The following is a 17,605-nucleotide window of genomic DNA, read 5'->3' as shown; positions in this document are numbered from 1 at the left end:
CAGCATTTCCTTTTTTCAGTCTCATTGCACTGGACATCTAGCCGTTTCTCAGTTTAAATTGCACCAGATTTGCATGGGATCTTGATTGAAATTGTGCAGTGCGGTTCAGTGGTGGGATTCTATTTTTTTTTACTCTGTGGGCGTGGCTTGGTGGGTGTGGCAGGGGAAGGATACTGTAAAATCCCCATTCCCTCCCCACTACTAGGGGAAGGATAATATAAAATCGCATTCCCTCCCCACCCCACTTAGCTGCTTTCCAGCTCCATTCTCCTGTGCAGGGCAACCAAAGAAGACCCAGCTGATCAGCTGGGACTCAGTGGGAGGTAGAGAATAGATGGGGGTGGGGCCAGCCACAAGTGGTATTTGATGGTTCTCCTAACTACTCAAAATTTCCGGTCAGAACCTGCTGAATACCACCTCTGGGTGCATAGCTCAGGACCATAGGGACCCTCGCACTTTGCTGGTTCTCTGAACTGCTCAAAATTTCCGGTACCGGTTCTCCAGAGTCAGAACGTGCTGAATACCATCTCTGGCTCAGCATGTCCTACGTTCTCTTCCTTCCATCAATCCAAGTGTATAAACCAGGCTAAGTCAACTGCAAATCAAGCTTCTTTCTTTAACAGAGTTAAAGCATGGTTGCTTGCCTTAATATTTATTTGTTTGGACTAAAGAAAGGTGGACTAGAAATATCACGCCTAAAAGAAAATTCTAGCTAAACCGTATTTTCATCTTAGTTTGTGGCATGAATTCAGACCATGTCCTGACACAGAACCAATCCATTAGAATCTTAACCAATGCATTCACCCAACAGGCAAAACTTTGTTGATTTAACTTTTCGTGATAATGGTAATAGTAGTAATGGCAGAGTGTCGTACAGGTTTGGCCTGTTTGGTGAATTTATGGAAGATACTCAGAGGTGGTATTCAGCAGGTTCTGATCAGTTCTGGAGAACTGGTAGCGGAAATTTTGAGTAGTTTGGAGAACCAGCAAATACCACCTCTGACTGGAGATTTTACAGTATCTTTCCTTTGCCACACCCACAGAACCGGCAGTAAAATTTTTTGAATCCCACCACTGAAGATACTGTGCAGTTATAAAACCCAGGAAACAGATTAAGTCATGGACTAAGTGAAGCAAACTGCACAAAAGCAACCAGCGTTATGTTGTGTAAACGGAGGCAATTGGAAACTGGTTTATTTACTAACTGTATTTATAACCCACCCAATCCCGACTGTGAAGTTCTCAGGGCAGTGTCCAAAAATAAGCCAAACATTATAAAACCAAGAGATTATAATACTCAAATCACAATACAGGACAGACATAAACAGTCAATCCATGAGTTGGGTTAAAGGGAAAACAAAACAATTCTTAATTGTCTTGTTAGCTGGGACAGGCCTACCCATAACCCTGAAGGAAAGATGTTCCAGAGCACAGGTAGTCCTTGTTTAGTGACTGCCTCATTTCGTGACCATTTGCAGGTGATGAAACCAATAATTTTATGACCAGTCTTAACCTTTATGATCTTTGCAGATCTGTAAAGCAAAGAAAGGAATCTGTTCTCTTCAATGGATATTAACAAACCCATCATTTCCTTTCCTCTTAATTCTTCCAGAAATCTCTTCAAACCCCTTACTCAATTCCCATATTTTCCATAATAAAATGCAAAAAATCGTCAGTGCACTTTTTTTTCTTCTTCTTCTTTTAGCAAATTTCCATAAAAGGTTTCTTGGGATTTTTCTTGGACTTATTCCTGAGTCAATGCTTAACTTTCAAAATGGACTCTGAATTTAGCTCCCTAAGGCTTCAGAAGCAGAAGCGCATTGCATTTAGGATAGATTTTTAAAAATCATTGTAAAATGCCATTTCCCCAGCATGCTTCCTTCATTCACCCTTCAGCAGCTCCGCGTCTCCTGGATATCTTACTCACATCGACTTAAGATTTCTGAGGACTGAAGTTCTAATGCATTTGGATGGTACCAAGCTGAGGAAAGCTGCTTCAACTCATCGTCCTGTCAGGACTTGAGGCTCCCGTTGCTGAAACCAGGCTGTCCAAAACATTTTGGTTTCAAAATACTTGAACGGGAAAACAAAGCTTCGCAACCTTTTGTCTTGTTCTGCCTTTTGGAGCGAACCTTGGCTTTTCCAGGCTATGGAAATGAGGGGAGAGGGGAGGAATGGAGAGAGGGGGGTACTTAAGCAGGAGTGGGCTTCAAAAATTTTAGCAAAGGGTTCTCTGCCTGGTTGCTGGGTGGGCGTGGCCATGATGGGTGTGGCCTAGTCGGCCTCCTGCACCATGGCCGGGGTGGGGTGGGGGGGCATTTTTGCCCTTCCCGAGCTCCGGAGGCTTTCCTTGAGCCTCCGTGAGGGCAAAAACAGCCTCTCTGGGCTCCAGAGGCTCTATGGAAGCCAGAAACAGGCCTATTTCTGGTCTTCCCTAACTTCCGGGAGGCCCGTTTTTTGCCCTCCCTGAGGCTCCGTGCGTGTCCTGAACTTACCTGCATCTAAAACGGGCCTTGAGGGGACGGGGTGGGAGGGGGGGCCCAGCCAGGAGTGGGATTTGGGGGTTCTCCTAACTAAGTAACTAACTAACTAAGGTAGTTCTCAACTTATCACCACAATTGAGCCCAAAATTTATTTATTTTCCCCCCCCAAAAGTTTTTTATTTTTAATCTTTTACATCACTTTTAGTAATCAGTGTGTTTCCAGGTTTTTACATTTCCATACAAATATGACCATAATTACACATCTATCTCACATTTCTTCAATTTCTTATCATTACATTTTCCATTTTCTATAAATTTTCAAAACTATTCTTATATTTTTTACTTTTAGTTTATCCAATTTTAATTCATATAACTTGTTCTATTTTTCTTTAATTATACTCTTATCTTCTTTATATAATACCTTAAAATTCTTTATTTCCTATTCTATGTTCACTACGTTCTTATGCTTTTATCTGTCATATTTGGCATCTTAATATTAATAATTCCAAAATTTCCCCCCTTACTTACCCACTTGAGAGCCCAACATTTCTGTTGCTAAGTGAGACTTTTGTTAAGTGAATTTTGCTCCATTTTATGACCTTTCTTGCCACAGTTGTTAAGTGATGCACTGCAGTTCTTTAGTTAGTGACACAGTTGTTAAAATGAATTTGGCTTCCCAGTTGACTTTGCTTATTGGAAGGTTGCAGAGGGCAATCCTATGACCCTGGGACACTGCAACCATTGTAAATATGAGTCTGAATCATCTGAATTATGATTGTTGTGACCATGAGGATGCTGCAACAGTCATAAGTGTGAAAAATGGTCACAATGGCATTTTTCAGTGCCGTTGTAACTTAGAACGCTTGCTCAACGAACTGTTGTAAGTTGAGGATCAACTATACATAGGTACATACCCCCAAAATGGGTTGTTATAACCTGAAAGATGGGCTGAGTTAAGGATTAGGAGAGCTGTATGTTGAGGTGAGAAATGAAACAAACTTTTTGGAGATTTTGTCCAGATGTAGACTACTCAGAATAGTGCAAGAAAAAGAACTATTTAGTGGATCTATCGTAAGCTGGAGAGAAAGCACGCTTCCCATTTAATGCAAGCTGTAAGATGCAATGCAGCAAGCCGTTTTGCACACTTACACTTTGTATAAAAACTAATTAATTCTGAGGTTCATTTTTTCTTTTTTGTTAACATAAAAGTGCACCTGCTTTCTCTTCCTCAGGAGTATTCCAACAGTCAGATGGCTCTTTTCAAACATGGCTAGGTTTGAAAATATAGCCCCGGGTTCAGAGAAAGAAGGAGAGAGATCAAGATGCGAAGGTCAAACCTTTCCTGGCAGGTTAAAAGAAGTATTTGGGAGAAAGCTGATTAGTCCGCCTTCTGGCGAAGGGGTGTTTTGTGCTTCATGTGCTAAACGCCCGGCTCAGAGATCCAAAATAACTGTGAAGGTGTTGAGCCTGGCAGAGGGGAGATGATGGGAATGGCTGACAGTGATTGGTGGAAAGGAGCCTTGTGCTCTGAGGCATGAATTCCCAGCTCCCCATCTTTGACCTTCCCGACTCCTTCAGGTAGAAAGGAATGATCTTGACAGGCTGGTGGGAGAAGAAGGCAGGGAGATGGGATGCAGAGAGGGGGAAAGGGTGCAGAGAGAGAGAGAGAGAGAGTCCTTAGGGGTAAGCTTTCGTCCCTTGTTGGGACATAGCGCTTCCTAAGATGTAGGCATCAGCTTATCACTTTCCTTTTCAAACTTAGACATTCAGAGTTGGTGTTAGACATTTCTGTCATAAAGTAAAAGCTCAGATGGGGCACTAGGGAAGAATCGGGGAGAGAGAGGGTGGGGGGAGAGAAAGAGGGAGGGAGGGAGGAAGAGAAAAAGAGAGAAAGAGAGAGGGAGGGAGAGAAACAGAGAGGGAGGGAGGGTGGCAGGGAAGGAGGGAGGGAAAAAGAAAGAGAGAGGGAGGGAGAGAAAAAGAGAGAAAGAGAGAGAGGGAAGGAAGGAGGGAGATAGAGAAAGAGAGAGAAAGAGAAAGAGAGAAGAAGGGAGGGAAAGAAAAAGAGAGAGAAAGAGAGAGGGAGGGAGAGAAAAAGAGAGAAAGAGGGGGAGGGATAGAGAGAAAAAGAGAGAGGGAAGGAGGGAGGGAGATAGAAAAAGAGAGAGAAAGAGAAGGGGGAGGCCTCTGTGGTGACCAGAGGGTGAGGTGGACGACAAGCTCTGGAAGACCACCAGATAGCTTTAAAGAGATAAGCAAAGCTCTTAATTCTTTGCTGGTATCTAGTAAGAACCTAGATTTTGGCCATCAAGTAATGGTAGTTCTAGAAGTGGCCATTAACTCTTAAAAACAACGACAACAAACCAAACAGGGTGATGTTTGGTTTTGCAGGCTAATGTGAAGGACTGACTTGGTGAGATGAGGTGTCTCTATGTGTGTGTGTGTGTGTGTGTGTGTGTGTGTAGACAGATCTAGATATAGAGAATGTCTATCCATACCTCTCTATCCATCCTATCTATATATCCATCCATCCATCCATCTCAAGAGTTAAACTAAATCTAAAACTCCAATCTTGACTCACTAATGGTGGCTCATTTTCCAGGCAGAAAGGAGACTGGGGGCCTCAACTGGTAGGCTCCTGGTTTCCTTACAAATCCCCATAAGGAAAACTACATTTCCCATTGTCCCCAACCTCTAGACTTTGTGGCATTCAGAGAGCACCTAGAATAAGGAAAGGGAACTGCGGTGATGTGAGCCAGAGAGAAAAACAGGACCTCTCCATGTGAGTGTTGTGAATGGAAAATGTCCATACGGGCCCAGCCAACTAATTATACAACTTTGGCACCGTCTCTGCTCCTCGCTGGTCACTGCTGAGTCACATTTCCAGCTTGTGGTTCTTCACAGCAGCACCAGTCGGTACAGAAGGTGGAGTTGAGGAACTTCTTAGCTTCAGATAATGATAACAAGACTATCACAGTTAAAGAAATAAAATAGAATCAGTTACAATGCTTTAAACAGCTTGGAGCTTGGCAGCCAGAGAGTCTGCCTGTGTCAGTATGAATCTGTCCAGACATTAAAGTCAGCAGGATATATAAATATATACATATCTTAAAGATATAGCCACTTTCTGAGATCATTTGTAATTCCCAATTTATGGAGTTAGGCTCAGCCCCTACTCTCTACCAGGGGTGGGCTGCTACCGGTTCACCCCGGTTCAAATGAACCGGTAGCTAATTTTATCCTTTTTAATAGCCGGTTTAGTAAACCGGTAAATCCCACCCCCGGCTGCCCCCACCCAACCTGCCCCTCCCCTCCCAGGAGTCCCTGCGTGGCCCATTTTAAATGCCAGGTAAGTGCAGGGCCCATGCAGACACTGGGGGCGTGTGTGAAAAATGGGCCTCCTGGAGGCTCCAGAAGAGGGCCTCTGGAGCTTGGGGAGGCCATTTTCGCCCTCCCAAAGGCTTGAGAAAAGCCTCTGGAGGCCAGAGAGGGCGAAAAGCGGTCCTCCTGGAGGTTCCAAAAGGCCAGAAATGGGCCCATTTCTGGCTTTCAGAGAGCCTCCAAAGCCCGGGGAGGCTGTTTTTGCCCTCCCAGAGGCTCGAGGAGGCTGGGGAGGGTGAAAACGGCCTCCCTGCCACGGTGCAGTAGGCCGACTAGGCCACACCCACCAGCAACCAGGCAGAGAATTGGTTGCTAAAATTTTTGAGGCCCACCCCTGCTATCTACTACTGACAGGAAAGGAATCAGGACTTTGCAGATTGGCCTTTTCAGTCCGTCTTACAGGCAGTGTAGGAGCCCATAGGATTGTAAGAGTCAATGTGTTGACCATGGAGACCCAAGTTGACCCCAAACCACAGGCTTGTTCTTGTGGGTCAAAATTGGACAAAGGAGTACATCTGGAGCTTCTAGAGCAGGGGTCTCCAAACTCAGCAACTTGAATGAGGACAGTAGATGCCAATAGATTATAAAAGTGCAGGGACTATAAAAAGGATTGGGGGACATACGTTGCCCACCCTGATTTAATCCATATTCTGTCAACGCAGTGTACAGAGAACTACATCCTTGGCAACTTTAAGACTTGTGGACTCCAACTCCCAGAATTCCTCAGACAGCCACACTACCTGGGGAATTCTGGGAGTTGAAGTCCACAAATCTTAAGGTCTCTAGAGATTCTCATTCATCCAGGTCATGGTTGTCCCAAAGGTGCTTTTTTTTCAGGAGGCAGCTGGACTTCCTTGTTTTTTGCTTTAAAGACGTTTTGCTTCTCATCCAAAGACGTTTTGCTTCAGCTCTGGCAGGATAGTGGGGAATGGAAGGATTTACATTCCTTGCAGACAGCTGGTCATTTGCATTCTTTTAAAGGGTCGTTGAAGCACCTGGACCTTCTAAAAGGATGGCAAATGACCAGCTGTATGAAAGGAATATAAATCCTTCCATTCTCCAACATCCTGTCAGAGCTGAAGAAGCTTCTTGGATGAGAAGCAAAATAAAAACAAGAAGTCTTTAAAGAAAAAAACAAGAAAGTCCAGTTGCCTCCTGGAAAAAAAAGCACCTTTGGGACACAAATTTTAAAATTGCAAAGTTCAGAGTTCTAAGGAGCGATGAGATATCATTGTGTATCAAATAAAGATGGGCGCTACCCAAATTTTGGAAGAAGCGCTGGCTAGGATTGTGAGCCTGGTGACCGATCTCTGCCCATAGCTCATCATCTTTCCTGGTTTTGCATGTAAACAAACCTTCTGCCTCTTCAGCTGGTGGCCAGCTCCATCCGTCAGCTCCACAGAATCTTAATCATCCATTTCACCGGTAAGACCTCGGCTGGTTTCCCCCTCCTCAACCATCCCTTTCTCTTTTCTCTCTCTGTCACACAGAAGCACACTCATGCACACACACTTTCCTGCTGATTGGTGGCTAGATTTAAGAACGACCAAGGTCACCTGGCCCGCTCACCATCCTTGAATTACCCAGGCACACTCAAGCACAGCAGATCATACCATTTCACGTCTAGTTCAGATCACTTTGAGGATGGACGATGATGGGAACGAAGGAGAATATCCACTCCTGCTTAGCAACGTTTCCTAGATTGATCTGTTGGTTTATTTCTTTTAATCTTAGGTCAACTGACAAGGATTGTTACAAGTAGGAAATTTCCTGGGAGTAGACAACAAAGGGAGAAATTGCCATTCAGTTTCCGTTGTAGGTTTGATGTAAGTTTTAAAGGCAATGGTTTCAACGCAACTTGGGAAGCTAAGTTAGCATTAATGTGGATTTTTGTGTTTCTGCGTGGGATTTAGAATAGGATAGAATAGAGAATAGAATAGAAATTAGAATAGAATAGAAAATAGAATAGAATAGAAAATAGAATAGAATAGAATAGAATAGAAATCAGAATAGAATAGAAAATGGAATGGGATGGAATGGAATGGAATAGAATAGAATTCTTTATTGGTCAAGTGTGATTAGACACACAAGGAATTTGTCTTGGTGCAGATGCTCTCAGTGTACATAAAAGAATAGAATACATTCATCATGAGTCAAGAATCATAAGTTACAACACTTAATAATAGTCATAGGGTACAATAAGCAATCAAATCATACTAGGAAACAGTCAGTAAAAATCATTAGAATACAAGCAACAAAGTTACAGTCATACAGTCATAAGTGGGAGGAGATGGGTGAAAGGAAGGATGGAAGGATTAATAGTAATAGTAATGCAGACTTAGTAAATAGTTGCACAGTGTTGAGGGGATTATTTGTTTAGCGGAGTGATGGCTTTCAGTGGAAAACTGTTCTTGTGTCTAGCTGTTGTAGAGTGTTTTGCAAAGCAGGACTTTTTTATTATTATTATTGTGCAAATCCAGAAAATGGATTAATACAATAATCAGGCTTAATGTGCAGAATGAAAAGACAATTAGAATCACCCGGTGAATTGAGGCAGTGCCTCAATCCTTCAGGGATTTTGCTGCCTGGAAAGATTGTCCTAGTGATTGAAGTCAGAGGTCAAGGGAAAAAGAAGGCACTTTTTTTTTAAAAAAAAATAAGGAAACACCAGGGGGGAGAATAAGAACACCCCTCCCCAAAAGAAAATCAATAGGAAAGGGAAATGTATGCTGACAGCGTTGAAAATGAAGAATGTTTTGTAGTTTTAGTGGGCTTTGAATTCCTACTCTCACAGGACTGCTTCCGTTGGAAAAAAGAAAAAGAAAAGACAGGAATTTATTTGAGCAGAAAGAAAACGGATGTTTGAAAAGTTGATTGTTTCAGAACTGAAATTTTAGTTCGGAGCCTTAGCCACTTCTTGTTTGGCTGCAGTTTCGTTTTCCAAGGAAGCACCACTGAACTCTGTATGAACAGCAATCCTGGATGGGGTTATACAGAAATTTAGTACACATGTAGTTCTCCACTTACGACTGGTCATTTAGCGGCCATTGAAAGTTACGATGGGCCTCCTTGGTCATATTTAAAAGCTGGTTCTGGAGTTCCGACCACCACTCTTCCTCCATGTACGACCATTTGCAGCGTCCTTTAGTCACCTGACTGCATTTTTAATTATTTCCAGTTTGGGACAAAACCAGCCCATAGCGAACAATATTCTCCCGTCCAATTACAAAATTGGCTGAGGATTCTGGGTTCTAAAATTAGAGAAAGCCTGGGCAGTTAGCATGACAGCAATCCTCAGGTGACCATTTCTGTTGCTCCCAGCAGCCTAGAGGACTTCCAAGTCTGTTATTCCGTTTGTATTACAAATGTGTTGCTGAACTTTGATGGACAAATATTATTTTGGGAAAGGTGATTCTTTGCTTTTTTTTTTAAGACACCCCACCCCACCATCAATCGTGTGCTTTACCTATTACGGGAAAAATACCCCTCCAACCTACCCCTCTAGAAAACCTCCCCTCCCACAATGTTACTGCAGGATTATCAGAGACAAAGGAAAGCTGACAGTTTAATATCTTTGCCACTAAGAGGCATCTTTCCTTGAAAAGGAGCATGGGAAGTCTAAGCTAAGGTGTAATCATCCTAAACAAGTATTTTTGAATCTCTGCAGAATAAATTTTCCTCACCATTGTACAAATTCAACCGTCCGCTGAATCACTTGAGCCGTGCATTCCAGAAGAGGCAGTGCAGTTCTTCTTCTTCTTCTTCTTCTTCTTCTTCTTCTTCTTCTTCTTCTTCTTCTTCTTCTTCTTCTTCTTCTTCTTCTTCTTCTTCTTCTTCTTCTTCTTCTTCTTCTTCTTCTTCTTCTTCTTCTTCTTCTTCTTCTTCTTCTTCTTCTTCTTCTTCTTCTTCTTCTTCTTCTTCTCCTTCTCCTTCTCCTCCTCCTCCTCCTCCTCCTCCTCCTCCTCCTCTCCTTCTTCTTCTTCTTCTGAAAATTTATGGGAAAATTTATGGGAAAATTTATGGGAAAATTTTGTTTGGTGCTCATCATTTTTAATACTCATCACGCCTCCCAGAACCAATTAACATTGAGTACCAAGATACCACTGTAGTCTTTCTCAACCTCGGTGACTTTTAAGATATGTGAAGTTCAACTTCCAGAATTCCCCAGCCAGCTGGCTGCAGAATTATGGGAGTTAAAGTCCAAATATGTTCTGGACGTTGAAGTCCATATATCCTAAATCCACATACAGATAGGCCTTGCCTTACAACCACTTGTTTGGAGATTGTTGAAAGTTACAATGGCAATGAAAAAATGGACTTACATTCTGCCCTCATACTTACAATCATAGCATCCCCAAGATTACATGATCAACCTTCGGACACTTGGCCACCAGCCTGTATTTACAATGGTTGCAAGGATTTAGGGTCATATGATCCCCATTTGTGACTTTCCCAGTTGGCTTCCAACAAGTAAATCAATGGAGGATCTGCTTAAATCAACTCTTTCATTTAACGTCTGTGGCAAAAAAAAACCCTTACAAAATCATGGCTCACTTACAAACCACCTCCTTTAACAACAGAAATTCTGGTAGTATCTCTGCTTTGAAAAAAATTGAATTAGAATCTTGGTTTGGCTTGACCCATGCAATCATTAGAATAGGATAGAATGGAATGGAATGGAACGGAACGGAACAGAACAGAACAGAACAGAATAGAATAGAATAGAATAGGAGTTCTTTATTGGCCAAATGTCATTGGACACACAAGGAATTTGTCTTGGTGCATATGCTCTCAGTGTACATAAAAGAAAAGATACATTCATCAAGAGTCAAGAATCTTAAGGTACAACACTTAATAATAGTCATAGGGTACAATAAGCAATGAAATTATACTAGGAAACAGTCAATAAACATCGTAAGGATACAAGTGACAAAGTTACAATCATACAGTCACAAGTGGAAGGAGCTGGGTGATAAGGAGTGATGAGAAGATTAATAGTAATAGTAGTGCAGACTTTTAAATAGTTGGACAGTGTTGAGGGAATTATTTGTTTAGCAGAGTGATGGTGTTTGGGGAAAAAACTGTCCATGTATCTAGTTGTTCTAGTGTACAGTTCTCTATAGCATTGTTTTGAGGGTAGGAGTTGAAACAGTTTATGTCCGGGATGTGAGGGGTCTGTAAATATTTTCACAACCCTTTTTTTGGCTTGTGCAGGATACAGGTCCTCAATTGAAGGCAGTTTGGTAGCAATTGTTTTTTTCTGCAGTTCTAATAATCCTCTGAAGTCTGTGTCTGTCCTGTTGGGTTGCAGAACCAAACCAGACAGCTATAGAGGTGCAGATGATAGATTCAATAATTCCTCTGTAGAAGCGTATCAGCAGCTCCTTGGGCAGTTTGAGCTTTCTGAGTTGGCGCAGAAAGAACATTCTTTGTTGTGCTTTTTTGATGCCGTTTTTGTGCTGATTGTACAGGCATCAGATGTGATTCTGCCTAGCTTCACCTGCTGCTTCATATCATATACAACATGATGGGGAACTATGGCCCATTTAGGACTTGTGGACTTCAGGAATTATGGGAGTAGAAGTCCATAAAAAGGCCACAATTCCCCACTCCTGATATAAAAGATACCTGTACCTTTCATTCTTTCTAATAAAAAGAATGCTTCATTTGTGGTTGACTTCATAAACATATCCCTGCAAAAAAAAATTTAGCAGCCATATGCAAATGTTTTTGCACAGCTTTCCCTCAGAGTATGTTTTTCTTTTTCCTCTCTTTCACTTCCCAGTTTATCCCACAGCCCTGCCCTGAGATTATCTAGAACTCTCTCATTTAAGCATTAGCCAAGCTTGACCTGCACTTTTCAAGAGGTATCTAATTAGTCTCTGACAGAAAAAAAAGAAAGAGAGATTCTGGGTAGCATTATTTTGATCATGTTTCTTTATAAATTAACCTGAATTTGCACTTCCAGGAGTTAACATGAAAATGAGAGCTTGGCTTACGTTTAATTTTGGCAATATATTCCGAGCTAAACATGCTTATTTTTAGGATCAGGTTTGTGTGTGTGTGTGTGTGTGTGTTTGTGCCTATGCGCGTGTGGGGGTGGGTGGTGTATTACTTGTTACACTCCTATCTGAGATATGTATATTCTGGAATAGTGTGCCACTCTAAATGCATATTTTAAGGAAGAATATGTGCAAACGTCTGCAGCTTTCAGGTGAAATTCCTACAAGGTTAAGCGTTTCAGATAAAGATGTATGAAAATGCAAAAAGAAGAGGAAAAATAAAAATGTTCAGGCATCAAATTTTAACATCGATATGAAGCCACGGGGTGAGATCCTCCATTGCCATAGGGCGCAATATCATCAGTACATCGATGGTGCCCAATTATATCTTTCTACCCCCGGCAAATTAAGCAAAAGAGTGGGGCAGTCCCCACGTGGCCCAGTGCCTGGAAGTTGTGGAGGCCTGGGTGGGAGGCAATTGAATCTTGGCAAGGCTGAGTGGCTTTCATTTTTGGGGTCTTCCGCTTCAGGGACCATGACAAACAGACCCATTATAGCAGTGGTGGGATTCAAAAATGTTTACTACCAGTCCTGTGGCTGTGGCTCGGTGGGCTTGGTGTGGCATGATGGGCGTGGCAGGGGAAGAGTACTGCAAAATCCCCATTCCCTCCCCACCCCACTAGCCTGCTTTCCAGTTCCGTTCTCCTGTGCAGGGCAACCAAAGAAGATCCAGCCAATCAGCCGGGACTAGGGAGGCAGAGTATAGATGGGGGCGGGGCCAGTCAGAGGTGGTATTTTCCAGTTTTCCAAACTACTCAAAATGTCCACTACTGGTTCTCCAAGAACTGGTCAGAACCTGCTGAATACCACCTCTGCTTTATACAGTCTGGGGGTCCTTTTTGACTTGTGATTCCTGCTCAAAGAGCAGATGACAGTTGTGGCTAGCTAGAATGGGACAACTCACCGCAGCCAACCTGCCACAGCCAACTTGCCATAGTCAACTTGGCGTGGCCAATTGTTCGTGGCCAACTCAGCACGGCCAATTTACTGTGAGACAACTCGCTGTGAGACAATTCAACAATTCAATTTAATTATTTAAAATCATCTTTACAAATGTTTTAACGTTTGTCACTCACATTTCATTTCATCCCTCCTTTGGTATCCTTTCTTTAATAGCAATAGCACTTAGACTTATATCCTGCTTCACAGTGTTTTTACAGCCCTCTCTAAGTGGTTTACAAAGTCAGCCTCTTGCCCCCAACAATCTGGGTCCTCATTTTACCCACTTTGGAAAGGATGGAAGGCTGAGTCAACCTTGAGCCTGGTGGGATTTGAACTGCCAAACTGCAGGCAGCTGGCAGCGAGCAGAAGTAGCCTGCAGTACTGCATTCTAACCACTGCGCCACCATGGCTCAGATTGTATTCCACTACTACTTTGATATTAGCGTAACTTTTGTCACACAGCAAATTGTCCCATGATGAGTTGGCCGTGGCAAATTCTCCATGGCATCCCATAGCTACCATAGGAAAGCTTCTGCAAAACTTCGTGTTATGCACCATTTGTACCCATTCTTGAACCAGGAGGGTCTACTCATGACCCTTCATGGCTTGGTCACCTCCCAGATAGACTATTGCAACCTTACCCATTTATGTGTAACTACCCAAGCTTGCATAGTTTCACCTCCCATGAAAATTATATTTTTCAAACCCATCGGTTCTCGGGGGGGGGGGGAGTGGGGGCTCAGTTCTTCACAGCCCAATGTTCATGCTGTCTTCTTATTTTGTTTTCTTTGCCTGCCTAGGGCTGCTGGTTCGAGGTGCAGATTTCAATCAGCCAGCTGACAATTACACAGTTTGCCAAGGGGACAATGCAACGCTAAGGTGAGCTTCGGCCTGCGACATGGAAATCTCACGGGGTAGGGCGTGAGCCTGAGATTTTTCCCTGCTGGCATTTTGCAGAGAGGTTTTCCTGGTTGGTTAATTAAGTGGAGGCTTTGGAGTCTGTAAACTTTTGCGTGTGTGAACTGCACCCAGAATTTGAAATTTACTTGACTTTGTCAAGTCCTCAACCCTGATTCCCTGCACCATTGGAAGACTACATCACAGGCTGACATTAGATTAACAGAGTTGGAAGGGACCTTGTAGGTCATCTAGCCCAAGCCGAAGCAGAAGACCCTACCCCATTTTTGACAACTGGCAGTCCAATCTCTCCTTGAAAGTCTCAAGTGATGAAGCTCCCACAACTTTGGAAGGCAACTTCTGTTCCCTTGGTTGATTGTTCTCACTGTCAGAAAATTTCTCTTTATTTCCAAGTTGAATCTCTCCTTGATCAGCTTCTACCCATTATTCCTTGTCTGGCCTTCAGGTGCTTTGGAAAATAGCTTGACCCCTTCCTCTCTGTGGCAGCCCCTCAAATATTGGAAGACTGCTATCCTGTCTCCCCTGGTCCTTCTCTTCACTAGACTAGCCATGTCCAGTTCCTGCAACCGTTCTTCATATGTTTTAGCCTCCAGTCCCCTCGTCATCCTGGTTGCTCTTCTCTGCACTTTTTCTAGAGTCTTAACTCTAATCAGTGTTTATCAGTCTCATCCCAAATCAGTGGGATGATACTGACAATCCCAATTAAAGGGATTATTTCCAATTATTTGCAAACCGCTGAGGATGCGAAGAGGTTATTTTTAATCCTGGATGAACAAACTAAAAGCCCAGGGCTATCATGCATCTTCTGTGACATGATACACACAGGGAGTCAGGGGTGGGATTCTACCAGTTCGCACCTATTCGCTAGAACCGGTTGTTAACATTCTAAGCAGTTCAGAGAATCGGTTGTTAGAAGAAATTCCTGGCCTAATCCTGTAAGGAAGGCAGGAAGGAAACATTCTGGTGTTGCTTACAGAAAGTGCCTCTCTGTTAACCCTTATTACATTCTTGGCAGGACTGGACTTCCTGTCTCTGGAACTTCTCTGGAGTTTTTTTTCCCCCTCCTTTGCTGGTACTTTGCTTGTGTGGAGTGAGTGACCATTCAAAGTTATAGTGGCACTGAAAAAAGTGACTTATGACCATTTTTCACACTTATGACTGTTGCAGCATTCCCACAGTCATGAGAGGCCAGGCGAGGAGATGTGTGCCTCAATGTGAGTGATATTGAGTTGGCCACGCCCAGCCAATAACATGACCACCAAGCCATGTCCACCCAGTCACATGACCACCAAGCCACGCCCACCACCTAAGCCACGCCCACAGAACCAGCTGTTAAAAAAATTTGAATCCTACCCCTGCAGGGAGTCCTCGACTTATGACCACAACTGAGCCCTGTTGCTAAGCAAGGCCGTTGTGAAGTGAAATTTGCCCCGTTTTACGACCGTTAAGTGAATCGCCGCACTTAAGCGAGTAGCACAGCTGCTAAGCAAATCTGACTTCCCCATGGAGTTTGCTTGTCAGAAGCTCGCACGCATGACCCCGTCCTGAGTTAGGAGTCCAAATTTGGATCACGTGACCCTGGAGTGCAGTGGTCGTAGGTGTGAAAAACGGCCATAAGTCATTTTTCCCCCCAGTGCCATTGTAACTTTGAACGGTCCTAAAATGAACTGTTGTAAGCTGAAGACTATCCGTGTGGGCCTTCTCTTTAACCCCATTATCTTGCTCTTTTCTGTGGGTTGGAGAGTCTGAATCAGCGGTGGTATTCAGCAGGTTCTGACCAGTTCTGGAGAACCAGTAGTGGAAATTTTGAGTAGTTTGGAGAACCGGCCAATCCCACCTCTGACTGACCCCGCCCCATCTCTTCTCTGCCTCCCATTGAGTCCCAGCTGATCGGCTGGGTCTCCTTTGGTTCCCCTGCACAGGAGAACGGAGCTGGAAAACAGGTTACTGGGGTGGGGTGGGAATGGGATTTTGCAGTATCCTTCCCCTGCCATGCCCATCAAGCAACATTATTCCCACCAAGCCCACAGAATTGTTAGTAAAATTTTTTGAATCCTACTACTGGTCTGAACCTAGCATATTTTTACGCCCCCAGTTTCTGTTTTCTGATTTAGCCTTTCTCTCCCACCTGAGTTTCAGCCCAGCATCTTTCCTCGGTTTAAATAAAAGATAGCTCTGTGGCCAAATGCACGATTACCTACCTATATTGCATTAATAGCAGCCAGCAATGACTTACAAAATGGCTAATAACTCTGTCAAGAGCAACATAAATTTACCTGGCCTTGATTTTAATACTCTCGCATTCTTTCAGAAGGAGACCATTTCCCGTGTCTGGGGAAATGCAATTCCCTCAGCCCGCATGAGCGTCACTATTATATGATGCTTAGCGGAGCTTTTAAGTTATCCATTTAGTCTGCAACCCCCTTTCTGTTTTCTGTTCTTCGTTGTTTCCCCCACCAACCCCCATTTGTACATGCTGCCAAGCCGTGATGTGGTTGGTTTATAGTTTGATATGGTGTGAGAAACTTCCGCTTAGAGCCATGTTTCCCAACATTGGAAACTTTTTAAGATGTGTGGGCTTCAAGTCCCAGAATTCCCCTGGCTGCCTGGGGAATTCTGGGAGTTGAAGTCCACACATCTTAAAGTTCCCAAGGTTGGGAAACACACTGTCTTATAGCTTGGCATTATCAGAGGAGGATCCACAAAATGGATCCTTACTTAGAATACGAGGGTCTCTGGGTGAATTCAATAGCAACTAGGAAGATGGTTAATTTCTCCAGAAATTGGATCTAAGGTGTATATAAGTACGGGCAATACAAGGCAGTGGAGTGTGGGCTCTGAATGAGGACTTGACATTAATGCATGGTCTGTCCAACTCTGTTGCTCCAAGGAAAGAAGGAAAAAAGATAGAAAAAAGTGACTTCTGAAATCCTTCCCATCAGTAATGTACAATAATAGTTAATTCTTCTCTCCAAAGTTACGTCATGATTCTCTCAATTTTTTGGTAATTTGTCCTATCTGTCATCCGTTCCATAAATCCTATGTTGATTAAAAAAAAAAAAGTATGCAAAATGTCCATCAGGGGTTTCCAGTCACCAATAAATGTAGATTTATTTTCTCTAATCAAAGAAGTTATTCATCTCAGCAAAATCTGTTAATTTCATCAATCAATATCTCCATGGTGTGTGGTGTCCTTTTCTCCCCTCTTTCTAATGGATCAGACCCGTCATTATTTCAACACAGAAAACCCCCGATTTCCCATTCTGTTCAGCCCTAAACAATAAATGCTTGGTTCTTTCTCCATTGGGTTTTCTTTCTTTCTTTCTTTCTTTCTTTCTTTCTTTCTTTCTTTCTTTCTTTCTTTCTTTCTTTCTTTTTTCTTTCTTTCTTTCTTTCTTTTTCTCTTCTCCTTCCTTCCTTCCTTCCTTCCTTCCTTCCTTCCTTCCTTCCTTCCTTCCTTTCCTTTCCTTTCCTTTCCTTTCCTTCTTCCCTCCCTCCCTCCCTCCCACCTCATGTGGCACAGCCCCTGTTGTCATCCACCATTCCTTGTGTGCTTCTTGAGATGAGCTGATGAACAATGATAAGGTGCCAATTCCTAGCAAAGCTCTTTGTTCTCTGGATTTGCATCAAAGTCATGGAGATACAAATAGCCAGACCAGTCGTCTCCTCCTCCTCCTCCTCCTCCTCCTCCTCCTCCTCCTCCTCCTCCTCCTCCTCCTCTCTTGGTGTTCCTCAGAATAATCCCAGTGCTTCTCAAACTCAACAGCTTTAAGACGGGTGGATGTCAACTCCCAGAAATCCCCAGCCATCTGTGCTGGG

The 17,605-nt window shown here is 43.2% G+C and overlaps 1 protein-coding gene across 2 annotated transcripts in view; it reads left to right on the top strand.

The window, feature by feature from the left end:
• The window catches only part of IGLON5 (IgLON family member 5), a 99,900-nt gene that overhangs the window by 61,642 nt on the left and 20,653 nt on the right, over window positions 1–17,605 (top strand). Inside the window, exon 2 of one of the 2 annotated variants that reach the window (XM_087940015.1) lies at window positions 13,669–13,747. The exons of the other annotated variant lie outside the window; for it this stretch is intronic. Within the exon in view, the coding sequence (XP_087796141.1) occupies window positions 13,669–13,747 (79 nt within the window). The remainder of the gene's footprint in view (window positions 1–13,668; window positions 13,748–17,605) is intronic. 2 annotated transcript variants of the gene reach the window in all.

The sequence above is a fragment of the Pseudonaja textilis genome, chromosome 10 (genome assembly GCF_049901715.1).
Source record: "Pseudonaja textilis isolate UNSWEBS1 chromosome 10, rPseTex1.2, whole genome shotgun sequence".
Lineage (NCBI taxonomy): Eukaryota > Metazoa > Chordata > Lepidosauria > Squamata > Elapidae > Pseudonaja > Pseudonaja textilis.
Note: the sequence above shows the minus strand (reverse complement) of the source record. Positions and strands in the feature narration are given on the sequence as shown.